Source organism: Equus asinus, chromosome 8 (assembly GCF_041296235.1).
Source record: "Equus asinus isolate D_3611 breed Donkey chromosome 8, EquAss-T2T_v2, whole genome shotgun sequence".
Taxonomy (NCBI): Eukaryota; Metazoa; Chordata; class Mammalia; order Perissodactyla; family Equidae; genus Equus; species Equus asinus.
Window position 1 is genome coordinate 76275099 of NC_091797.1, and position 26423 is coordinate 76301521.

Genomic DNA, 26423 nt, shown 5'->3' on the forward strand with positions numbered 1-26423 from the left:
AAGTAATGCTTCCTTCTGCTTTTTATTCTTTGACAGTTGAATGAAAGTGGTAGATTGTTATTCACATCTGACTTCAGAGCAGAAGCTCAAAATGACATTTTTAAGAGAATTTTACTGTGTAGTCATTAATTCTTGCTTTGCACTTCAAGAGAAAAAAATTTTTTTTCTTCAGCATACTTTGCAAACATTAATTCTCATTTGGGATGGAGTAGTTTGGGGTAATCGTGTTGAGTACCCGTTGACCTGGTGCAGTTTGTGGTGAAAGTACTTCTTGGAGAGTTGATTTCTGACTTTAAAGTCTTCAGTATAGCTTTCCACATTTTCTTACTTCATGAAAGAGGTGCCACATCTCTCCAGACTCTGGGATGATGATGATGCAGTTGGAGATAGTGGCTCACATTTATTATTGGCTCTTACTATGTTCCAGGCACAAATAAATGATAACTATCATCTCGCTTAATCTTTACAATAATTATGAGAGACAGCACTATTGTTATCCCCATTAGTAAAAGAGGGAACAGAAGCACAAAGAAGATAGTGATTTGCTCAACCACATTCAGCTAATAGTGTGAAGAGATGTTTGTCATCTTCTGATTTGGATCAGGAAAAGAATCAAAGAGGGTTGACTTCAATAGGGTCACCGCATTCTCCTCTGATGGGCGTGTGAGAAATTGGTGTTCATGAAAATGGAAGCCCTTTGACCAGATGAGGTTATTTTTTTCCTGGCACAAACAAGTGTGTCTAAAATGTTGGGTAGCTCTGACATCAGTGTGCCTGTAAGGACTTATAAGAGAAGGATCTCTGCTGAGTGCTGAGTCTGTTCATCTCCTTTTATCTCATTTCACTGAGCGTCTCTGGGAGAGAGAGTGGATTCCATACCCGGCAGGAACACACAGAGATCATCCTCTCGTCTCATGTTGTGACCTTAACCGGACTGTTGATTACATTTCTGTTTCCGTCACTCGGACCAGAAGGGGTTCAGAGGGAAGCGTCGTGACTCTTTGGGCAGAGGTTTTCAGTGCATCTCTCCATCCTCCAGCTCTTTCTCTTTTGAAAATTGGGATTTGAATTATCTTCCTTTTGGAAAGGTTTTATGACTAAAAACATGAAAATCAGTGACTGAAGAGTGTTAGAAAACAGCACCTGCAAGGAACAAAAAAAAGAAAGTGACTTCCCTTCAAAGAATGGGGTCGTCGTGCCGCTTGTAGTAGTGTTTCACTCAGAAGAGAGAAACTGGGAGTGTGAACGAAAACATAATAGGCTTGGATGATAGAGATTGTTAAAAATGATATTTATTCCAAGAAAGATTATAGGTAATTCTTCCATTGATATAAATATATTTAAAAAGAGTGGAGAGAATCACCCATTTAAAATAACTTAGAAGCAACCTTAGTTTACAGAAGACTGATTAATTCATCGAGCTCTCTTACTCTTACTGTATAATCTCCAAGAATCTAGAGTACTGTTTACTTCTGTAAAATTACAAATTTTTACTTCATTGCTGTCTATAGTTGAGCCAAACTATTGATCCGCTATGTTCACAGATGTACTACAGAGCCACAGTGTTTGACAGAAACCCTAGTTTTTAAAAAAAGAATTTTAATTGTAGTGCTATAGAAATATTTAGTGTTTCATTCTAAAATTAAGACAGCAGAAGCTAGATTGACTTAGGATAGATAAGTACTGACCTAGGACCCGCGTTCTATCCTAATCTCTTTATTTAGTAGCACCGTGATTTACTGAATGTTTACTGAGCTGACTGCCGTGTTTCACAGAATCATCACAACATACCTCTGAGATAGGAAGATTATTTTGTAGACAAGGAAGCTGAGGCTCAAAAGTGAAGCAACTTGCCAAAGCCACACAGCTCTAGACAGTGGAGGAGCCGAGATCTGAACTCGTGTCTGACTGACTCGGAAGCCTGCTACTCTCCTATATTGAGGATAAAACTTACTTCTACTTACTTCATTGTTACTGTTGTTAAGATTAAAAAAATTACCCATGAGCTAGGATTGGGGTAGATGGAGTCAGACACTGCTATAAAAATGTACTCTCTACTGGTATTTTTTTTTCCTGTCTCATATTTATTTTGCTTAGAAAATCCAAGACATCTCAGAATCTGTTCTGCATCTTAAGGATCTTACTGGGATTATTGGCTAAAGATTTTTCTTTGAAAAGCCTCGTTCGTGATGAGGGCTGTTTCCTTTTGCTTTTTGTCATTTGGAAGTAGGTTATTTGTTGAAATAAAAGAATCCCTGCGCTCCCTGTGACAGTGGTTTTGTAGAACACTCTCTGTGTGTCACCTTAAAAAGATGATGCAGGAAATTCTAATTAAGAGAGTTAATAACAAGTAAGACTACTGTTGGTCGAAGGTGGAGAGTAATAAATTCCATTCTTTGTTGGAATCTCCCATTCAACTTGATTGACAAGTGGGCATCATGTACCCCTCTGAAGGAAGTATTTTAACAATTGAAAGTGCTCCCCTATTTGCTTATAATCCTTGAGGAAGGAGCTGGCAAAGCCAGAAAGAGAACCTATGCATTTGCATTCTTTGTTGTCTGCTCCCCCTATCAGATGTCCTCCTTTCCAATAAAATTAAGTCACCTTTCATTTTAGGAGAGGAGAGAGGTGAAAACCAGCATCAGTTAGGATTGTGAGAGGCAGAAGTGTTTATCTGGCATCAACAGTGACAGAAATCTTGATAAAATGTCATATGGAGGGCCTTGCCTTTTAAAAGAGACCATATTAGAGTGAACCATATGAAATTGCTATTATTCTGCAATTTCATATGGTTTAACCTAACGATTAACATAACTTACCTTTTCCTGGTACCTGATGATTATGAAGGTTGTCCTCGTCATTGCTATTGACTGTTTGCTCTCACATTCAGTTTCCTGCCTGATGGCCGGCTGGTTTCATGCTGCTTTAGGTTGGCTGTGTGTGTCTGTTAAAATACACTTAACGTAAAATTTACTGTTTTGACTGTTTTACAGTGTATAATTCAGTGGCATTAAGAAGATTCACAGTGTTGTGCAGCTATCACTTCTATCTAGTTCCAGAACATTTTCATCACCACAAAAGGAAACCCTATCCCATTTAAGCAGTCATTCCGCATTTCCCCTCCACCCACAACCACTAATCTGCTTTCTGTCTCTATGGATTTTCCTGTTCTGGATATTTCATATAAATGGAATCATACAATATGTGACCTTTGGTGTCTGGCTTTTTTCACTTAGCATCATGTTTTTAAGGTTCATCCATGTTGCAGCAGGTCTCAGTGCTTCATTTCTTTTCATGGCTGTATAGTGCTTTAAAATGGTCGACATTTTGTTTATCCATTTGTTTCAAGTGTTCGTGTCTTCTTTCTCTGTTCAGACTGTCACCTGTCCTGATGTCTGCATCCCTGCGTATAGCCACTATCTCTGATTGCCACTGTGGATCTTCTGTGGGTTAGAAAATCTTTCTCATTTCCTCAAAAGCAGTTCTAAATCTTTGCACACCGTTCACACTTACAGCCCTATCTTCTCTTTTTCTTTATTTCCAAAGTTTTAAAAAGAGTGATCTGTTTTCTGCCTTTATTTTTCACCTCCCATTTTCTTCCGCATCCCCTGCAGTCTGCTTTTTGCCACCACCAGTGCACTGCTGAAATGACTCTTGCTGGAGTCATCACTTACCTAGTGACTGCTCATTCTACTTTGTTACGTGATTCCAGTTGCTTCTAAGTTCTTAGCTTTGTTGCAGAGAGTTGTGGTTCCAAAAGCCTGATCACCAAATGAGTGGGGCATTTGCTATGTGTGGATGCTGGAAGCATACAGTGCTTCCGTAGAGAAGAACATAATTTCTTTTCATAGAGAAGACTAAAAATAATCATAATAGTGTGAGTTCTTCTATAGAAATAGTTACCATAGGTAGTCACTTTTGAAATGTCTGATTTATCATTCCCAAACCTCACATGTGTTTCCCCTTGTAACGACTGCAGATACACTGAGCTATCACTATGGGAACAGTGCTGATTTCCTCCTGGTTATTTGCAAAATGAGGTTACAGTTTGCTTATAGAAACTGGACAGGGATTAGATGACTCAATACTATATTTCATCAACAGTTCTTCATGACAGAGGTTATAGCAGCTGTCATATACAAAAAACTGCATTTATCATCTGAATTGATCCATGAATATTACCTGGCTTTTAAATGGACCTGAATTCCCAGACATGAATATTTAGAAAGGGAACGGTGTTTTTAGCTTGTCATGTTTTATTTTGGAAAAATGGTGATTGTCAGCTGTCATCATTTTCATCTGGGCTCAGGGGACTCCTGGGCAGGTAGGACTGAGTGAAGCTGGATCACAGAATCTCTCTGTGTCAATACCTAGTGAAATGAACATACTTTTTTGACTATTAAAAAATGTCTCCAGGAAAACCAGCAAAGCCAGTAAAATCATGCTGTAAATGTTAAAGTTGACGGTTAAGAAAAGAAACAAAGTTGTGGTTTGACTCTGACACTGTGTTCACAGTGGTAAGAGAGGAAAACAAATAACAAAATCCTGAGAATTTTCCCTCTAATTCTCCCCATCCCCATACCCAATCCAGTTGGCAGAAGATAAGACTGAAGAGGTGAGTAGGCAGCCTGGGAAATAGTCAAGGAAAACTCTTGGAGGCTGGAAGCCCTTTTCTATGATCTCAGGATTCTATCAGAGGCAGGAAAAACTCCTAGTTGTCATTTTCCATCACTCTTCTGGCCAAACAAAGAGTGCTTAAGTGAACGGGGGTGGGTGGGAGTGGGTTGGGGTTTTCTCTCAAATGATAATAAGTCCACAGGTGGGCAATGCATGTGGGTCCAGCCACTCAAGAACGTCCTCAGCAAACCCTGCTTTTCTTTCTGCTCTGCTGCCATCCTTAGCATGTAGTTTTCATCCTCTTGATCACTGATGGCTGTTGTACCTCCAGGCATTAGAAAGCTTTCCAGGAGGGAACAGGGGGAGGGACAAGGTAGGGAAGGGCAGAGGGCTTCTCTTCACATGGTTTTGTCACCTCCAACCATAAATGGGGCTGAGTTCCCATCTCTAGGAAGGAGAGGTGACAGGAGAGTAGATGTTAAAAGATCCAATTTGTAATATCTGTCTAAGGCTGAAACCTGAGGACATGCTCCTGTGGGAATATGATTACTTCTTTTCAGAGGAGTGAATGAGATAAAGGACACAAAAAGACAAATCTTAGAAAAGAGATCTCCAACACATTCTATACATTGCCATGATAACACTTTTCCCATCCTTGCCCCAGGGCCCTCTGGCTGTGGAAGGGTACAGTCGTGCACTGCATGATGATGTTTCGGTCAATGAGGGACCACATATATGACAGTGATCCCATAAGATTAGTACCATATGGCCTAGTTGTGTAGTAGGCTGTACCATCTAGGTTTGTAAGTACACCCTGTGATGTTCACACAATGACAACATCGCCCAGCGATGCATTTCTCAGAAATGTATCCCTGTTGTTAAGTGGGGCATGACTGTGTAGACGTCAATGCCTGATTTTTTGTTGTAGCTTAGAGATGAAGATTAAAGGTCTCAGATAAAGCAGGAAGGATAGAAGAGAAAATTCAGTTACATTCCACGTGAGCAAATAGAAGATCTAGGTAGAGTTGCCTTGTAGTGAGATGAATAACTGAACACATATTATGCCAAAAGAGGAAAGAAAGGAACACAGGAATCCATACAGAGATGAGGAATTCAGGCCGTGAGACAACATTGCCCAAAGTAAAATATTCCTTTTTGCCTTATAAAAACCTAAGTGATTTAAATAAAACAGCTGTTCAAAGAGGAGATTATAAAATGACACAAATTGAACAGAGTAAAGAGTTAAGGAAACAAATTGAAGACGAAAACCACAACATATCAGAACTTCTAAATAGATCAGAAACAGAAAGGAGCCTAATGAACATTTCTAAAGGTATAAAAGAAAAGCTCGAGTTGGTCATAATATATTAGAAAGGAAAACAGTCAAAAGATACTAAGGAATTAGAGTGAAGGAAGAGCTGAGTTACAGATGAGGAGGACGTGGTGGGTTGTATGGAAACCCAGTCAGGGAACACAGAGGGGGATATTGGTCCAAAGCAGTTGACACCAAAAAGTACCCTGGTTATTACTGAAATTCAAGAATACAGAGTTCAGGGCCAGCCCTGTGGCTGAGTGGTTAACTTCACGCGCTCCGCTTCAATGGCTCAGGGTTTCGCTGGTTCAGATCCTGGGTGTGGACATGGCACTGCTCATCAGGCCATGCTGAGGCGGTGTGCCACATAGCACAACCAGAAGGACCTACAACTAAAATATACAGCTGTCTATTTGGGGGCTTTGAGGAAAAGAAGAAGAAAAAAGAAGACAAAATTCTTCAGGGGCCCAGGTAGAAAAAGGTGATTCCTTATAAAAAAGTAAAGAACCAACCCACTCACTGCAGCCAATATTCACTGCCAGAAAATTGTGGTGCACTGTTTCAGAGTTCTAAGGGACAGAAAATAGGATCAGGAGCATCATATCCAGGCAGTTATTCAGGTAAGAAGACAGACCAGATGTCTTCAAACATGAAAGAACTTAGAATCTGCAGCATCTGTGAGTCCTTCTGGAAAGTAGCTACTTGATGATAAAATCTGGCCAAGCAAGACATGAATCACGATATAGGACTCGGCTAAAGAGGAACTGTGGTGGGAGGGTTGTGGCGAGTGCTAAATCCAGGTAAACAGACAACTGAGCTGACAGCATAGGGAATTGCAGACACAGACAGAATTGTGTTTTTAACTTTTTATTTGGAAATTACTTCAAACTTCGCAAAAGTTGTAAAAATAGAACACAGAATGCTCGGCTCATGAGCTCTAAGGACTTGTTTTTACCTAACCACAGTGCAATTATCAAATTTAGGAGGTTCAGCGCTATTACCTAGTGTGCAGGCTGTGTTCCTTTTAGGCAGTTCTCCCAGTAATGTCCTTAGAGCTTTTTTTCCTGCTTCAGGATCCAATCCAGGATCATGCATTCCATTCGTTGAGTTGTCATGTCTCTTCAGTCTTCTTTAATCTGGAATTATTCCTCTGCCTTTCTTTGTCTGTTATGACTTGACTCTTTTGAAAAGAACAGGCCAGTTCTGTTGTATAAAATCTTTCGGGCCAGCCCGGTGGTGTAGTGGTTAAGTTCATGCGCTCCACTTCGGCGGCCTGGGGTTCGCAGGTTCAGATCCTGGGTGCCAACCTACACACTGCTCATCAAGCCATGCTGTGATGGCATCCCACATACAAAATAGAGGAAGGTTGGCACAGATGTTAGCTTAGGGACAATCTTCCTCACCCAAAAACAAAAAAGGGGAAAAAAATCCTTCATTTTGGGTTTGTCTGATGTTTCATCATGATGGCATTGAGGTTGCACATTTTTAGCAGGAAGACCATATAAGTGATACTGTATCCTCCTGGCAGGATGTTGCTTTATCCCATTATTGGTGATGTTAATTTTTGATCATTTGGTGAATGTAAGTTTAAGACATTAACAAAGTAAAAAGGAAAAAAAGAAAAATATACAGAGAGGGTATGACTAACAAAATTTGGGGTGGTAGGATTGAAAGAAAGTGGATGTGTGCAAACTTCTCCATCTTTTATATCAGGATGATGTTTGATATTGTCTAAAGTTAAAATTAATTTATGCCTAAGAAAATGATGTTAACCTCTTCAAAAAATATTTTATTTACAAATTTTACAAAGTGAATATATAGTATAAACCTAGTCGGAGCTCTTAGAATGGAATATGTCTTTGTGATAAAGAACATTTTTCTGCCCCCAACCAATTTATTTTGTCTACTTCAACTTTAATTTTTCTTTCACCCCTATCTATCTTTCTTGCTATTATACACATAGAGATGTCTGGCATGTCATTCAGCTAATGTTAATTATAGTAGAATTATTCTACCATAAAATTTCATTCAGTTTTTCCATTAGCTTAAAATTATTCCTCAGTGGTAAAATTGGGGAAATTTTTTCCTTCTTTTAAAAAATTGTTCTGTATTGCTGAGTTTTCTGAAAAAAAAAGAGCATGTATCATTCTAACAAAAATAATAAAGTAATTATTCTTTTAAAAAGTAACAATTTTATCTACAACTTAGAAATTGCTGAAGCCAAAACCTCTGATTTGTTGGGTTCTGTGGGAATCTTCCTTTCACCTAGTTAAGCGTTTTCAAGCGTTACATTTAGAAAATGGGCCAAGGGATGCATTCAGTTGCCGAAGGTCTTTTTACATCCTGCGTATTCTCTTTCTGCATATTTTAAGTTTCTTGCTTGAAACGTTCCTCTTGACTTCACAGTCGTCTTAACCACTCTAGCTTTTGAGGAGATTTGTACCAGGCCACTTCCTAGCACTGAGATGCCATCCAGTCTGTAAGTAACTGCCAGAGGGTCTAGGCCAAAGGGTGTGGGTCTCTTCTGGCTTGCTTCTGCACAGTTAAGGATGCTTTTGGCTGGACAGAGGATACACTTTAACTGACTCAAGATGCCAGCAGTCTTATGGGAAGAGTAGCTGCTGTCTTTTCAGCAACGAGGAGTAAAAATTAAAGACTGAGTTGCCATGTGTGCACTGTATAAAGAACTCCATGTGTATTGGCCTCACTGAGTCACAGTCCCCTAGGACCTTATGGCCACACCATCAACAGCATTCTTGATAAAGGACAGTGATACCTGTGTATGTGTTTGAAGTTATAAATATATTCATATATATTTACTTATGTAATTCATATACATATTCATATAAACTCAACCCAGTCTCCAAGGCCTGCCATCTCCCTATGCCTCTTCTAAGAACTTACAGTGGTGACTTAATGCATACTGTTGCAGGTCAAGTTCCCAGGGAAGGAGGCTGAGAGAGTGTTTAGTGTGCATGATGTTTATTAAGGTGTGCCCTTGGGGCAGCACCTGTGGAAAGGAGGGGAAAGAAGCAGGATTGGGCAGAGTGAGAAGTTGAGCCATGGTGCGGGCCCATGGCAGACTTGACTGACCCCATGAGGAGCTCTGGAGCTGGAGTGGCCCTTGAGATTTGTCCCAAGTTGCACCAGATGGCCAGTCTCTTTATAATCCCAGATTAAGCAGTCATTGGACGTGGTCCATCCTGCAAAGGGGCTGTGACCATGGCAGAGGTGGCTCTGCAGCCCCGATCACTGAAGAGGCTGACAGTGGGCTCTCTGCAGCCAGCATTCCCAGAAGCTGGTGACAAGGCCTGGCTTGAAAGTGGGGTCTAGGCAGCACTTCACTATGTCTGTCCCACCTTCCTTTCTTTTCTCAAAGGGCTTGTCCACAAAAATAACTAAATCCTCCTCTCCCTTTTTTCCCCATTACCTTCTTCACTTCTAAGAGCAGAAGTCTGTCTGTGTGTGTGTGGGAGGCGAGACAAGAAATCTTCAGGCACAAGGGATGTGAATGTGTTTTGTGCTGACAAGGTAGAGCTGCTATTTTGGACCTCAGAACACTTGCTTAGAGAATAGACTGAAATAGCCCAGATGTGAAATAGCCCCGTCTCACTGGGGAAGTTGGTGGGAGAAGAGCTGGCTTAGCATTGGCTTGCTTAGACTAGTTGAGCAGAGAGAGTTCATCCTGAGAGAATGCTGGCTTCCAACTCATACCCATTGAGAGCACCAGCTTTCTGACTATCTGATAAATTTGTTCACTCAACACATAGTTGTTGAGTGCCTACTACGTGCCTGCCAGTGTTCCAGAAATGGAGGAGATGGCAGTGAGCAAAACTGAGAAAATTGCTACTCCTCTCTGGCGGTTTTTATTCAGGTGGTTTTATTGAGCCTACAAAACAAAGGAGCTGTGTGTAATGACTTTGAACTTCAACACATCCTTCATTTCACCTGAGCTAGTATTTTCTTAGCTTAAATGATAGATTTAAAGCAAATTACCTATCATGTTTATTTATAAAACAGTTTTGTGAATAGATGAGCTCTTTAAGATTTTCTGGTCTGGTGTTCCCCAGACTATGATCATTTTTACACTACCTTCCCTGTAATATTGTTTTCTTAATATATTTCTTTAAAGTAACCCTCCCTTTTTTCAATCTTTTATTATGAAAAATTTCAAGCACTTGCAGAAGCAGAGTGAGTAGTACAATGAATCCCCGTGTATCCAACTCCAAAAGCAGTCAACTCTCGCAACTCCCACTCACTCTCCACCCTGTCATGGATTATTTTGAAGCAAATCCTAGATATCCTATCATTTCATTTGTAAATATTTTGTATCTCTAAAAAACAAGAAATATTTATTCCTCTTAAACTATAATGGTATTTTTAAATTAGAAATATACATTTGTCACGTGAAACAATACAAATATGTGTCATTTCAAAATTATTACTCCTCCCATTGTCATTTCATTGAGGCAACGTTATAAATGGTTTGGTGTATCTTTCCATACTGTTCTTCATGTATTTAACAGCATATACAAATGTATATATACGTTCAGTTTTTGTTTTTTATGAAAGTCATATTGTAAATGTTACTCAAACTTGCTTTTTTCCCCCCAAAGTCAAACTTATTAAGGTGTAATTTACAGAAATTAAAATTCACCCTTCATAGGTGTATGGTTTAGTGAGTTTTGACACATATATATATACAGTCACATAACTTACCCCACAATCAAGATTTCCTTCACCCTAAAAAAGTTCTCTGATAATCCTTTATAGTTGATCACTTGTTAATCCCTAAAAAATGTTTATCTCGTTTATGGCCCTATAGTTTTGCCTTTTCTAGTTAGGTAACATAAATGGAATCAAAATAGTATGTACCAGTAAAATATTAGCAAGTTGAATCTAGCAATATATAAAAAGAATTATGTATTATGACCAAGTGAGATTTTTCCCAGATATACAAGGCTGGCTCAGTGTTTGAAATCAGTTAATATAATCCATCACATCAGCAGACTAAAGAAAAAAATCACATGATCATATCAATAGATGTAGAAAAAGCATTTGAAAAAAATCCAACACCCATTCATGATAAAATCTCTCAGCAAACTAGGAATAGAGGGGGAACTTCCTCAATTTGATAAAGAATATCTACAAAAAACCTGCAGCTGCCATGCTTAATGGTGAAAAAGGCAAAGCTTTCTCTCTAAGATTTGGCACAATTCAGGGATGTCCTTTCTCACTGCTGCTTTTCAACATTGTACTGCTAGTCCTTCATAATGCATTAAGACAAGAAAAGGAAATAAAAGGTATACGTATTGAGAAGGAAGAAATAAAACTGTCTTTGTTTGCAGATGACATAACATAGAAAATCTGAAAGAATTACTAAAAAACACTTCTGGAACTAATAAGTGATTATAGCAAGATTGCAGAATACAAAGTTTAATATACAAAAGTCAATTGCTTTCTTATATACCAGCAATGAACAAGTGGAATTTGAAATTAAAAAACATAATGCCATTTATATTAGCACCCCCCAAAATGGAATACTTAGGTGTAAATCTAACAAAATACCTATCTGAGGAAAACTACAAAACTCTGATGAACGAAATCAAAGAACTAAATAAATGGAGAGATAGTCCATGTTCATGGATAGAAAGACTCAAAATTGTGAAAATGTTGGTTCTTCCCAACATGATCTATAGATTTAATGCAATTCCAGTCAAAATCCTAGAAAGTTATTTTGTGGATGTTGACAAACTGATTCTAAGGTTTATATGGAGAGGCAAAAGACCCCAAATAACCAACTTAATATTGAAGGATAACAACAAAATTGAAGGATTACACTACCCAACTTCAAGACTTAGTATAAAGCTACGGTAATCAATACAGTGTGGTATTGGCAAAAGAATGGACAAATATATCAGTGTAACAGAATAAAGAGCTTAGAAATAGACCCATATAGGGGCTGGCCCCATGACCGAGTGGGTAAGTTCACACCCTCTGCTTTCACAGCCCAGGGTTCCACCGGTTTGGATCCTGGGCACTGACATGGCACTGCTCATCAAGCCATGCTGAGGCAGTGTCCCACATGCCACAACTAGAAGGACCCACAACCAAAAATATACAACTATGTACTAGGGGGCTTTGCGGAGAAAAAGGAAAAATTTTAAAAATCTTTAAATATAGGCAACTGATCTTTGACAAAAGAGGAAGGCAATACAATGGAGCAAAGATCATCTTTTCAACAAATGATGCTGGAACAACTGGACATCCACATGCAAAAAAGTGAACCTAGACACAAATATTACACCCTTCACAAAAATTAAGTAAAAATGATCATAGATCTAAATATAAAATGCAAAACTATAAAACTCCTAAAAAATAAAATAGGAGAAAACCTAGATGACATTGGGTATAGTGATGACTTTTTAGGTACAACACCAAAAGCATGATCCATGAAAGAAAGAATTTATAAGCTGGACTTTATTAAAATTAGACACTCCTGCTTTGTGAAAGACAATGTCCAAAGAGAATGAGAAGACAAACCACTGATTGGGAGAAAGTATTTACAAAAGATACAACTGATAAAGGACTGTTACCCAAAATATAGAAACAACTCTTAAAACTCAACAATAAGAAAATGAACAACCTGATTAAAAAATGGACAAAAGACCTGAATAGACACCTCACCAAGAAAGAGATGTAGATGGCAAGTAAGATATCAAAAGATGCCCAACATTGTATATCATTAGAGAATTGTAAAATTAACAATGAGATACTACTATTACACACCTATTAGAATGGCCAAAATCCAAAACACTGACAACGCCAAATGTTAGTGAAGATGTCAAGCAACAGGAACTCTCATTCATTGCTGGTGGGAATGCAAAATGGTACAGCTGCTTTGGAAGACAGTTCAGCAGTTTCTTACAAGACTAAACATATCCTTACCGTATGATCCAGCAATCATGCTCCTTGGTATTTACCCAAATGAATTGGAAACTTATGTCCACATAAAATCCTGTACATGGATGTTTATCAGATTTACTCACAATTGACAAACTTGGAGGCAATCAAGATGTTCTTCGGTAGGTGAGTGGATAAATAAACTGTAGTATATCCAGACATGGAATGTTATTCATTGCCAAAAAGAAGTGAGCTATCAAGCCGTGAAAAGACAGGGAGGAACTTTAAATGCATATTACTAAGTGAAAGCCAATTTGAAAAGGTTGCATACTGTATGGTTTTAACTATATGACATTCTGGGAAAGGCAAAACTATGGAGACAATAAAAAAACCACTGGTTATCAGGGATGGGGGAGAGAGTAATGAATAGGGAGAGTATCAATGATTTTTAGGGCGGTGAAACTGTTCTGTAAAATACTACAGTGGTAGATACATGTCTTTATACATTTGTCAAAACCCTTAGAATGTACCACACCAAGAGTGAACCTAATGTAAATTATGGACTTTGGGTGATAATGATGTGTCAGTGTAGGGTCATTGATTGTAACAAATGTGGGATGTTGATAGTAGGGGAGGTTGTGGAGAGGGCAGGGGGTATATGGGAAACTCCATACTTTCTGCTTGATTTTGGCGTGAATCTAAACTGCTCTAAAAGATAAAATTTATTAATTGAAAAAAGATATATAACCTTGCCATAATAACATTAAATGGAAATGGATTAAACACTGATTAAAAGGCAGAGATTGACAGAATGAATTTTTTAAAAACATGATCTAACTATATGCTGTCTATAAGAGACATGGTTTAGATTCAAAGACACAAATGGGTTGAAAGTAAAAAGATGCAGCAAGATATACCATGCAAAGAGTAACCAGAAGTGAGCTGGAGTGGCTATGCTAATATCACACAAAATAGACTTTTAAGACAAAAATTTTTACTGAAGACAGAGAGACGGACATTCTATAATAATAAAAAGGTCAATCCACAGGCTGGCCCTGTGGCCAAGTGGTTGAGTTCGCGCGCTCCACTTTGGCAGCCCAGGGTTTCACTTGCTCAGATCCTGGGTGCAGACCTACACACCACTCATCAAGCCATGCTAAGGTGGCATCCCACATGCCACAAGTAGAAGGACCCACAACTAAAATATACAACTATGTACTGGGGGGCTTTGGGGAGAAGAAGGAAAAAAAAAGTCAATCCATCTAGAAAATATAACAATTATAAATATTTGTGCATCTAATAATAGCTTCAAAATATATGAAGCAAAAACCGACAGAATTAAAGGAAGAAGTAGACAACTCAACAATAATAGTTGGAGACTTCAGCACCCTATTTCAGTAAGGGATAGAACAACTAGACAGAGGATCAATAAGGAAATAGAAGACTTGAATAACACTATAAATCAGCTAGACCTAACGGTCATCTATAGAGCATTCCATCCAATAACGGCAGAATACACATTTTTCTCAGAATACACATGGAACATCCTCCAGGATATGTGTTAGTCATAAAGCAAGTCTCAATAAATTTAAAAGGATTGAAATCATGCAAAGTATGTTCTCTGAACACAATGGAATGAAATTAGAAATCATAACGCAAGTGTCTCAAGTGTCATTTTAATTTGCGTTTCCCTGATGACTAATGATGATGAGCATCTTTTCATGTGCTTATTGGCCCTCTTTATCTCTTCTGTGGTCAAATGTCTGTTGAGATCTTTTGCCCATTTTTTAATTTGGTTGTTTGTCTGCATATTATTGAGTTGTGAGAGTTCTTAATATATTGTGGATACAAGTTCTTTATCAGGTTGTGTTTTGTAAGTGTTTTCTCTCAGTCTGTGGCTTGTCTTTACTCTTCCTTAACAGTGTCTTTTAAAGAGCAGAAGTTTTAAATTTTTCTCAAGTCCACTGACACGTCTTAGAAGCAGTAACACCATCATGGTAATAATTTATTTAGGCAAGAATTATCAATTAGTGCTAAAACAAGTGGGTCAGATTTTGTTGACAAACAGGAAATTTACATGGCCTGAAAGTATCTTCCCACATAATACATGTTAATTACAAAGAAAAAATAGTACCTTTACAGTGGAGAAACATGGAAGATGCTTCTTCCTTAACCAAGTGATCAAAGTCACCCTCACCAAAAATCGACATTGTGCACCTCTTGATAGTGTGTCCTGAGAAGGACACGGCATCACTTCTCTGGTGTTCCTGCCAGAGAGCACACGATCTGGCTCCACTCACGTGGAAACAGCGGATGAATCCAAACTGACGGACCTTCTATAAGATAAGTGGCCTTCACTCTTCAAAAATACCAAGGTCACAAAAGACAAGGAAAACGTGAGGAACTATTTAGCTTTAAGATTTCTTAAAGTCATATTTATGACTCCTATGTGCAACTTGTTTTCCTAGATTGAGTCATGGACCAGAAGAAGAAAAAATTGCTTTCTATAAAGAATCACTACAATAAGTATCCCAAATGTCTATTCCATGGAAATTCAGGCACAATGCATCCTCCAAGAATGAGGGAGAATCTCCGCATACCGTTTTTTGCAGAGTTGAATGATTTTTTAAATGTTTATTAATAATTTGTGTTTTCTCTGTTGTGAACTCTCTGCCATGTCTTTTATCTATTTATATCTTCATTATAGGCATTTCCCAGTCTTGTTTGTTTATTGATTTTTTCTTCTGTTTTATTTTTTTAACTATGAAAGTAAAACAGCTTCCTTGTTTAAAAAATAAACTGTATAAAAGAGCATAAAGGAAAAAATGAAAGCCCCTCTTGTCACCACATCCCACTCTCCAGATGTTCTCCCTTTGATTTTTTAAAGTTTACTTCCCGTTCTTTTTTTTTTTTTGGAGGAAGATTAGCTCTGACCTAACTACTGCCAATCCTCTTTTTTGCTGAGGAAGCCTGGCCCTGAGCTAACGTCCATGCCCATCTTCCTCTGCTTTCTTTGTGGGATGCCTACCACAGCATGGCTTTTGCCACGCGGTGCCATGTCCGCACCCGGGATCTGAACCAGTGAACCCCGGGGCCACCAAGAAGCGGAGCATGCCCCTACTTCCCATTCTTTTTCCTTCCTTTCACTCTTTAAAAATTTCTAAATATTTCTATGAATTACTCATACAGCAAAAGCATATACCTTAATGGATATAAGTATCCATGAAGTATGAAAACCTTATAGCAAAGCATGTACATAATGGATACATGATCAGAAATAAGACCATAACTACCTATAGTGAGCCAGTAGCTTAAATTCTGGGCTGTTGGAAACCATTATATAGTCTCTGGTGTTATCCTTAAAAGAAAAATCCACACAAGAACTTTTTCACTCCTTTTTTAATTAACAGTGTGAGTTGAAATCGGTGGTTGGCTAAACTCTGTGTGGTGCAGATTGAGGGTACAGGTGAGTCTTCTCTTACAAGATTAACTGAGTCTTTTGTTTTTTACCCTTCAGAGGATAATAGAATTTTAGAACTAAAGGGCCGCTGGAAATGCCTTTGGAACCTCTTTATTTTATAGGTGAGAAACAGATGCCTGGAATACAGTAGGCATAAAAGAAGGCCCGTGTCGAGTCAGTGCCCTGCGCCTAGCCCTCCTTGAGTTAGTGACGCTTGACCTCTGTTGTTTCATTGAAGGAACCAGGATGTTCCTAGTGGAGCTTTCACTCGCTGGGTTAACAAACATTTACTGAGTGCCTAAGATGCGGCATGTGCTGGTCAGGTCTGGCTATTTAATATTTTTGACTCTCAGGTCCCTGAGGAACGGGAGTCATTCAAGTCAAAAATGATTTATAAATTAATAACTGTCATTCTGGGAAATCGTGGCCGCTTGCTCCTTGTTCATTGCCTGTGAGGAAGGCCAGTCGCTTTCGCTGTCCTGGAGCCTGGGAATGTGGCCGGTGGGTGAGAGAGAGGCCTCTCATGGGCCCGTTATGAACTGAACTTTTTTTTTTTTTTCCAGCTGGAAGAAGAGAGATCTGCGCTCAATAATCAGTTGTTAGAAATGAAAAAGAGGTAGGCTTTCCTTTTTTCAGTTTATTGCTGTGTGAGTGTGTGTGTATGTGTGTGTTTAATAAGGAAAATGTTAGAACATGATATGTACAGTGACTTGTGGAAAACATGCGACCTTCTTATAACCAGAAAATTGCCTTGTGATAATATGGTATTCATATTTGACATGTTATGAAAATTTATTTGCAAAGGTTTCAGTATTAGTAAAACAAAGAATAGTTTAATTTTTAAGCCATGTTCAGTTGCATTTAATCAGAAGTGTTCCAAAATCAGATTCTCATACTGCTGTTACCTCCTAGTTTCAGTAACTAAAAATACTATAATTTTATATAGAGTAACTGATGTGCATATAAATACTGATTTCAATTATATAAAAATTATAATTTTTCAATAATAATGAGTAACAGCTTTTAAATGCTTTTATTTATTTTATAAAAAGGAGTTTGTTATTCTTTCATGATAATCAAATGGAAGCCTTCCAGTATTTTTGAATAAGGGTAAACAGGCCCACAGAAATAATTGTTTAGAAGCCTAAACCATCCTGACAGTCGCTGTCCGCTCTTTAAAATGTGCGGTTTGTGTCCAGAAAAGGCCTGTGCTTCACGCATGCCCAGCAGGGTCGCGGTGTGCCGCCGAGAGCCACAGCCTGTACAGTGGTTTGCTGTGCGGTTCTGAAGAGATGGGCATCGCAACAGTGGCAGGCTTTTTTCTGATTAAAAACAAAACTAAAACTAAAACCTTTAAGAATAGCATAATCAAGAATTCTTCTATACTTCAATTAGGAAAATAATAATAAGATAGAAAAAAAACCTGAAGATTTCCTCTATGCCCTCTCACAGTATTTTATTCTTGCCTGTCAAGGCAGAGGTTTCCCTCACCGACCACTGACACACATGCTTGACACTGGCAGTGTCCCCTCCTGCCAGCATGGCAGTTGCTTAGGAATTGAGGGCTTTATTTAGCCCACAAAGACATTCGGGTTCTGTAAGCTATATTCTAGAGGACATTAGGCCTCTTTCCAAAGGTGCCTTTCCTCATTTCCTTTTTTAATTGAGAAATACTTAGATTCATTCTTCTTTAAAGTTTCACACCAGAATGCACGGGTGTTTCGCCGCAGCCACACCCCTGATCCAGCCAGGTGTGCTCCAAGTGACCATGAGCTGTGGTGACTGGTCTGCCAGGCCTTAACCTCGTTCCTGTGTACAGGCGCCGCTCTGCCCATGTGGGCCTTGGAACATTTGATTTTACGTAAATAAGGCTTTGTTTCTCTAAAAAGAATTTCATGTGTGCAGTTATCAAGGAGATGTGAAAAAATTAATAGGGCTTATTCCTGTGACAAGGGAATATATACAAATGGGCTGGTGTAAATACTGACCTAGTCCCCTTGCATTTATGCAGCACTTCATAATTCACAAGTTTAATCCCACAACCACTCAGTGGATACATGCTGGAGCTTACATTTAAAAATGAGCTAACTAAAGCCCTAAAAGTCAGGCAACTTGGCCAGAAACTCGGATGCAAGCATAAGACCCTGGTCTTCAGATTTTTATGCTCCTTCTATTCTTACTGTACATTTATTTAGTTAATTTATTATTACTTTTTAATCTTTTTTTTAAAACAAAGATGTGCTTCGTTAGTCCTCACCATGTGACTTTAACTAAATTACGTGCCTTTCAAAATGTGGTTAGGCATGTGACTTTTTTCATGGCTTAAAAAGATGGAACAAATTTGAGTACTTGTCAAGTCCTCTCTTCTTACGTCACCATCTCTGCTCCCATTTTGAAGTCCTGGATATGTTTGGGAGAAGGTCTCTCGAAAATTACTCGTTTTATCAGAAATGCAGATAAAGATGATAATTTTTCCTGAGAGCGAAAAATTTAAAAACCTAGTTTCTCATATTTAGAACTGTTTTTTTGTCAACTTGTTAATTAACTTGTACATATAGCATAAAGTAATCAAAAGAATTTGATATGTTCTTAATTTAAAAGTCTGGAAAGTACTTAAACCATAAAAATATTTGAAATGTATTTGCTCATGCAAGAACTGAGATCTTAATCAACAGTTTAGAAGTGATAAGTGAACATTCATAGTCAAGATGGTATATAATTGCTTCATTCGAGTGATCATTATATTGAAGTGCAGAACTTCTTCCTGACTGTAGGATGAAACTACTTATTAAGAAATTAGTAGCATCCTCCTGTATTTGCTGTATTTTTTTGGTATCTAAACATTGAATTGCAAGCAATACGTAGTAGAAGTTTTTCTCTTAGCTTAAAAATGTAATCATTTCTTTGGAAAACTGGTCTCCAAGTTTGGCAAACATCTTTCAAACCAGGTTCCAAGATGTCTAGTAGATAAAGCAGAGCCAACCTTGTCTTGCTCTAGTTGATAGAAGTAGAGAAGTGTGTTCCTCTGATGGCTCAAGCCTACAGCGGGTTGGGGAACTTGGCTTCTCTCCCTTCTCTAGGCTTTTTGATCTCAAAGAAGGGACTCCAGAGCCAAAATCTTAGGTGTGGACTTTTTGGAGTCAGAATTAATTCTGTTAGTGTAAATGCCAGATTTCTGCCGGGAATGAAAACTGGTTGACAGTACCGTCCGCCAGTTCTGACGAGGTCCCTTGCTCCAGCTCATGAGGCTCACTGTGGGTTGCTAACTGTCTGACTGTCTCTGAGCTTGCGCTACTTACCAATGCTCATTTCACCCCTCTCTTTTCCCTTTCCTACTCTTGCTTCCTTTGCTATATCTGTGTGTCTTTAATGGTAAGACTAAAGAAAGTCTATCCACGTTATAATAAATAAATTTCATATATTTTTAGTAAACCAAATTGTTGTATATATTTTTTGGCTGCCTTTGTCCCTCTGTGTCTTGCTTCTGTTTTGTAGAATATCCTCAGCAGTATACACACACACACACACACACACACACACGTATCTCTTTTAAATCTATATACAGCAAAGAACTTCCGTGCAAATTTAGTTCTCCTTACTGTATTTGCATTTCTCTTCATGTTTCTAATATTTGGTTCTTGTTATCTTGCATTTTTAAAGCTTGCCCAGTAACACTTTAAGGTATTTGCTTCATTACTGGAATTTATTTCCTATGTAAGTAGTACGGAAAGAATCTGGGTGATATGTTCTCCTGGGGGAAAGATTTCTGGCCCCTATAGCCCTTCTTTCATATTATGTTTATTTTCCCTTCTTGTTATTTTTAGTAACACCAAGTCAGTCTATGGCTTAAAAGTAACAGGGGTCCTTCTGTCAGTGTGGTTTGTGACTCAGGTGTCAGTAATGTTGGCATAAATGGTTTAATTTAGCTCCTCTTGGTTTGCATAATAGGATTAGAGCTTAGAAATAGCCTACAAAGCTGGCAGTGAAGATCGGTCACCAGGATGAGCTGCCAAAGTCTATTTGTCCTGTCATTTGGTTTATAAATGACAAGTTAGATCCCTTTAACCCTGCGTCTTTGATAACTTGTGCAAGAAACGTTTTACTTCCATCTTCTTAGAAAGCAGCCTCACTTAGAGGTTGTCTGTATGTGATGATAGGCAGATAAAGATACCCACACCTATTACCTTCTGCCAGCTGATGGTGTCTTTATCCTTCCCTAACACAAGGAATCTGTGAGATCTTGCCTAACTAGAGTCTGATTATAGAAGAATCTAAATCTGTTCAACAACCCCCAAATCCTGGTATTTTTCAGTAAAAACATTTCAAATTACGTTTTTCAAATTTGAGGTGGATTTATAACAAATGAAGCTCTTGAAATAGTTTTTACAATAGAATAAGCTACCAAATAAATTTAGTAGAAGCTTAAAGAGCCCAAGACTTACTGAATCTTTGGATAATGTCAGATATTTTCTTTTCCAGGTTGAATAAATGCCTGTACATTCCTTCCATTAAAATCTTTGTTTTAACCTGAACAAGATCCTATTTCCTAGCAAGGTGTTAATCACTTAGCAATTTAATGGCATCAATACCCACCCCCTTTCCAGTGTACATATAACGTTTGGGTGTTGAATTCAAGAAATTTCTGTAAGTCTCAGATTCTTTTCTTACTACTTATCATTCTGGAGTATAAGCCACACAATGAGATAAATACAAAACTTATATATTCATCTTTGTGTAGAATTTCAACTTACCATAAATCATGAGAATTCTGTAATTCGTGTGCCGGATATCTTGGGTCTCACTAACCAGACATACGTTCTGCCATTTCTAACCTGGGCCTCAGTTTCTGATTCCTCCAGTCAGTTCTAAAACAGACTGAACCATTGCATTCTCTGCATTCACCCAGTTACTTCTAATAAAACCAGGAGTAATTCGGCTTGTTTTTGTTAAGTTATGAACTCTCACTGATGATTATCTACATTAACACAGTGTCTAGGGTGTGTGGCCTGAGGGCTGGCTAGGAAATTTTTCTCTGGTTCTATTTTTCCCAAAGTGTTTTTGTGATATAAGATCTTTTTCCTCTTCACACTGCATGTAATTTTTAAAAACTTTTTGTTTTAAAATAATTTCAGACTTACAGAAGAGTTGAAGGTAGTACAGAAAGTTCCCATGTACCCTTCACCCAGTTTCCCCAACGTGAACATCTTACATTCCTGGTGCATTTATCAAAACTAGGAAAGGCACGTTGGCACAGTACTCCTAGCTAGGCTCTAGACTTTATTCAGATTCCCCACTTTTTATTCCCCACTTTTTCCATTAACGTGTTTTTTCTCTTTCAGGATCCAATCTAGGAAACCACATTGCGTTCAGTTGTCATATCTCCTTTGTCTCCTCCAATCTGTGACAGTTCCTCAGTCTTTCCTTGTCTTTGATGACCTGGGCACTTTGATGATGCGTGTAATTTTTAGAGCAAAAATGTAAACACACACTTATATAAACAGAGAAGCCTGCCCTTTAGGGTTGTATCTATTGTGTCTTGCCCTCCCTCCCTGTCCCCCGTCATCTTTCCCTTTCTTCTTCCATTCCCTGATGCCAGGATAAATGTTTTCCTCTCATTAAAGGCCTGGGCCCCCTCCCTCTGCTGATAACCAAATGCTGCATCAGGCTGCGAACAGAAACCAAGCGTGCTGATGCTCCCCCTCCGGACTCCCCATGCTTTCCTTCTACACCCGGAAATCCATTGTAACATTTCTGTTCTAGCCGTTATGTAATTACCTTTCATTCCTATGAGCAACTTAATGTCCTCTTCAGATTCTATGGATGAAAAGTAATAATCCTTCAGTTTGAATAGTAGTAATAATCTTTGCTACTGTTTTGGCCCATAGATCTCAAAAACACGTTCTTGGAACTTGCTAAAAGTTACTGAAATTAGTGAGAACCAATTGATACTTCCAGCATAAAACTGCTCTGCATGACATCTGTATAATTGCTTTGCATGTGTGTATTTTAATTGTTGTTATTGCTTGGTAATAATTTATTCAAGAAGTAACAGAATTCAACTTGGGGTTAGCTTTTTTAAGAAATTCTTTGGGGTTACAACAGTCTGTGTTTTTTAATTTTACGTCTTCCAAAGTTATTAACTTGTTTCTTTAAATTCAAATGGATACAATGATACGCAGATTCTGGCATGTCTATGCATACATAGGTAAACTTTTTCTCCCCTCACAGTAAGTAAAATTTCAAGTAAAATTTTGCAAATGTAATAGCCTTAGACCCCTATAAACTTCCCTCTGATACTTTTTTCTTACATTAACTGAAGTTAATTGCCTATTTGTTCTAGGACAGTTGTACACTGACCACTCTCTCGGTTGATTTCTGGAATTTTTTTAACTCTTTGGTCTTTTAGAGAATCCAAGTTAATAAAAGACACAGATGAAGAAAAAGCCTCCTTGCAGAAATCCATCAGTATTACTAGTGCCTTACTCACAGAAAAGGATGCAGAGCTGGAAAAACTGAGAAATGAGGTAGAGTACCGTCTAAGGTGAACATTCACGCTCCCTCTTTTTGTTCAACTCCGAGCCTAAGTTAAACCACTGTGTTTCAGGTCACAGTGCTCAGGGGAGAAAACGCCTCTGCCAAGTCCTTGCATTCAGTTGTTCAGTCTCTAGAGTCTGATAAGGTGAAGCTTGAGCTCAAGGTAAAGAACTTGGAGCTTCAACTCAAAGAAAACAAGAGGCAGCTCAGCAGCTCCTCAGGTAAAATGATGACCGAGTGGCGCTTCTTTCTAACACCGCTGCTTCCTGTAGAGGAGCCGTTCCCATTAGAGATGCCCTTTGAAGGCACCTGTTGCACTGCCCCTGATCTGCCCCATCTGTCCTTGGCTCTCCCACTGTATAATCAGATGAGGGCTAGTCACGACCCAGGTCCCACACACATGGGTGTGCCTGGTATCCGCACTCTGGACCTTCCCGTGGTCTTGCATGTTGGCAGAAATATAGGATGGTAGGTGTTAGCTGCCATCCCAGTAGCAACTGTGGGTCCTGAAAGTACACTGCAGTGGAGAACAGAGATGGTCCCTTTGTGAAAGAATGATAGTTGGTTCTTTAAATTCAGATGGGTGTGAGGGCACTCTTACCCAGCACTGGGCCAGCCTGAGAGAGAACACCTGAGGGGTAGGGCCAGCATCTAGGTAGATCCTTTAGGGGTCCAGACATGGGATGGGAATTCATGAATGTGTTCTCAAAGAGGCACACCTGGGAATTCCATGTGAAAATGAATTTCTAACATTGACCCTTTCATTGCAATAACAAGGAAAAAAAGATTGTAATTTTTAAGAAATCCCCCCTCCACTTTTTTTTTTTTTAATATAAGGTAATACTGATACTCAGGCAGACGAGGATGAAAGAGCCCAAGAGAGTCAGGTAATGTTCCTTCCTTTTGCTTTGCTTACTTGCTACTTTTAAAAATCATTTAATCTTTTGAATAGGTAATACATTCATACGGTGTAAACATTAAACAATATTACAAATACATACAGGAATAAAATCTCCCTCTGAACAAAAAATCTCCCTCCTCTCTCTCCTCCTCGGTTCCCAACTCCCCAAACAGTTAATCGCTATTATTAGTGTCCTTTTTTTGTTTATCTTTTCAGAGATTAAAAAAAATGTATATACAAGCCAAGACTAATACAGTCTTTTTCCCATTCTTTCTTTTTCTTTTTTTTTTTTGAGGAAGACTAGCCCTGAGCTAACATCTGCCAATCCTCCTCTTTTTGCTGAGGAAGGCTGGCCCTGACTAACATCTGTGCCCGTCTCCCTCTGCTTTATATGTGGGACGCCCACCACAGCATGGCTTGCCAAGCAGTGCCATGTCTGCACCCGGGATCTGAACTGGCGAACGCCGGGCTGCTGAAGCTGTACATGCAAACTTAACCGCTGCACCACCCGGCTGGCCCCCTTTTTCTTTTTTTTTAAAAGATTGGCAGCTGAGCTAACATCTGTTGCCAGTCTTCTTTATTTTTTTTTCCTTCTTCTCCCCAAAACCCCCCAGTACATGATTGTATATTCCAGTTGTGAGTGCCTCTGGTTGTGCTATGTGGGACGCTGCCTAAGCATGGCCTGATGAGTGGTGCCATGTCTCTGCCCAGGATCTGAACCTGTGCAATCCTGGGCCACCGAAGCAGAGCGCACGAACTTAATGACTCAGCCATGGGGCTGGCCCCCTTTCCCCTTCTTTTTTTACATAAATGGTGGCATATTACACAAACTGGTCTGCACTTACTTTTTTTATAGTTGTATGGTATTCCGTTATATGGATGTACTGTGATTTAATCAGTTCCCTATCGATTGACATGACATTTCGGATATTTCTGATCTTTTAGGTGTATTATAAACATCTATCATTTTGCAGATATACCATTATTTCTTTAGGATAAATTCCTAGAAGTAGAATTGCTTTGTCAAATGGTTCCTTTCTCATCTTTACCTTAAAAAGATGAGGTTCTTGAAAATTGTTTCCTAAAGCCAAAATTATCAAAACAGCCTTAGTTTTAAAAATGGGATTATATGGAGGCAAACTGTTCTATATTTGGAAATATAATAGCACATTAGCAACAAACATCTATCTTTAATTTTAATAATATAGTTTAGATATAGTTATCCTGTTCAAAATTCAAAGGTACAAAAGCCATCTTTCACTTTTAAATAAAAGAAAAACTCAGTTTGTGATTTGTCTTAGTTATCCGACATCTCCTTTGAAAGGCATGAAAGGAGTCAACAAACATACTAACTTACCCTGGATAGCATTGTCTGCTTAGTTTGTATGCCTCATAAGCATAAATTTAATTAACAGTGTTTTCTCTTTCCCCCTTTCCTTTCTGCTTCTGTTTGTTTCATCTGCCGCTGCCATCACTTTCTTCCAATCAGCAAATGGTATTATTTATGTTTCCTAATTTTCGAGCACGTGTGCGTGTGTGGTTTCCCACTATATTTACATCCATTTTGTGGCTTTTTTCCTTCCTGAAATGGATCTCCTAACAGGATAAAGTCTTAGAAAATGCAGTTTGAGAAGTGAAAAGAGATTCAGTGGGTCTGCCTTCAGCGTTAGGAGTGTTCTACAGAGAATCACAAAGCTAGTGACTGCTAGCTTTGTTTTATAACTTGCCCCAGCAGGAGAAAAAGGCCAAATATTTCTTTAAAAAAATGAAATATGTATGTATGTGAACATATATACATACACACACGTATTTTTTAATATTGTAAAGTGGGATTTTTTTCCCCAATGGATATTTAGAGAAGTGAGACCTTTTTATTATTTGTAGAAGACGGAAGAATCTTTTTGTTTTTAATAATATATTTTGTGCCCTTGGTTTGAAAGGAAATGTTAAGACAAGAGCGTTTCCTCCTGATGGGCATCCTGTCGTCCCAGTGCCCAGTGAGTCTTGGCACAGGGGCTCTTCATATGTGTGGCACCTGAAGGCTGCCCTGTCATCGGGTGCCAAAGTGTCTCCTCAGTTGAAAGGGAGTTTGAACTTTCTGCTTAAAACTCCTTCATTTTTCTCTGAAGACACATTTACCGTCCCGCTGTGACCAATCACTAAGTGTTCAATGGTGGGCTGAGGAGAATTTCCATGGACTTTTTCAAACCTACAGAACATAAAAGTCCTGGATTGGTTCTACAGCTTAAGGGAGCAACTAACTGGTTGTGCTTTTTGTAACATTTTGTGTGTGTGTATATATGAAATATGGGTTCGGGAACAGCCACTGTTGGCCCCTTCTGCAGTGCCCAGTACACTCTGCGGCCGTAGCAGGAGAGTACGCCCCTGTGACTTGTTGGTACTCCGGCGCACGCCTGTCAGACATTTGACACGTTTTTCTTTTCTTGGACAAATTAGATTGATTTCCTAAATTCAGTAATAGTGGACCTCCAGAGGAAGAATCAAGACCTCAAGATGAAGGTGGAGATGATGTCAGAAGCAGCCCTTAACGGGAATGGTGATGACTTCAACAATTATGACAGGTATTTCACGTGAAACAGCACTGATGGGAACCTTAGTTCCATCTAAAGAAATGTGTATGTTTAAAGTTAGGTTCTCCAGTGGATTGGAGAAGCAATTGCTTTGTGGTTATATGG

At 38.8% G+C, this 26423-nt stretch overlaps 1 protein-coding gene across 17 annotated transcripts in view; it reads left to right on the top strand.

Moving 5' to 3' along the window:
- The window catches only part of CLIP1 (CAP-Gly domain containing linker protein 1), a 113952-nt gene that overhangs the window by 85498 nt on the left and 2031 nt on the right, over positions 1-26423 (top strand). For all 17 annotated transcript variants that reach the window (XM_070515945.1, XM_070515961.1, XM_070515957.1 and 14 more), the window contains 5 exons: positions 16856-16908; positions 22699-22816; positions 22897-23047; positions 23664-23713; positions 26185-26309. In XM_070515945.1, coding sequence (XP_070372046.1) covers positions 16856-16908; positions 22699-22816; positions 22897-23047; positions 23664-23713; positions 26185-26309 — 497 coding nt within the window. The remainder of the gene's footprint in view (positions 1-16855; positions 16909-22698; positions 22817-22896; positions 23048-23663; positions 23714-26184; positions 26310-26423) is intronic.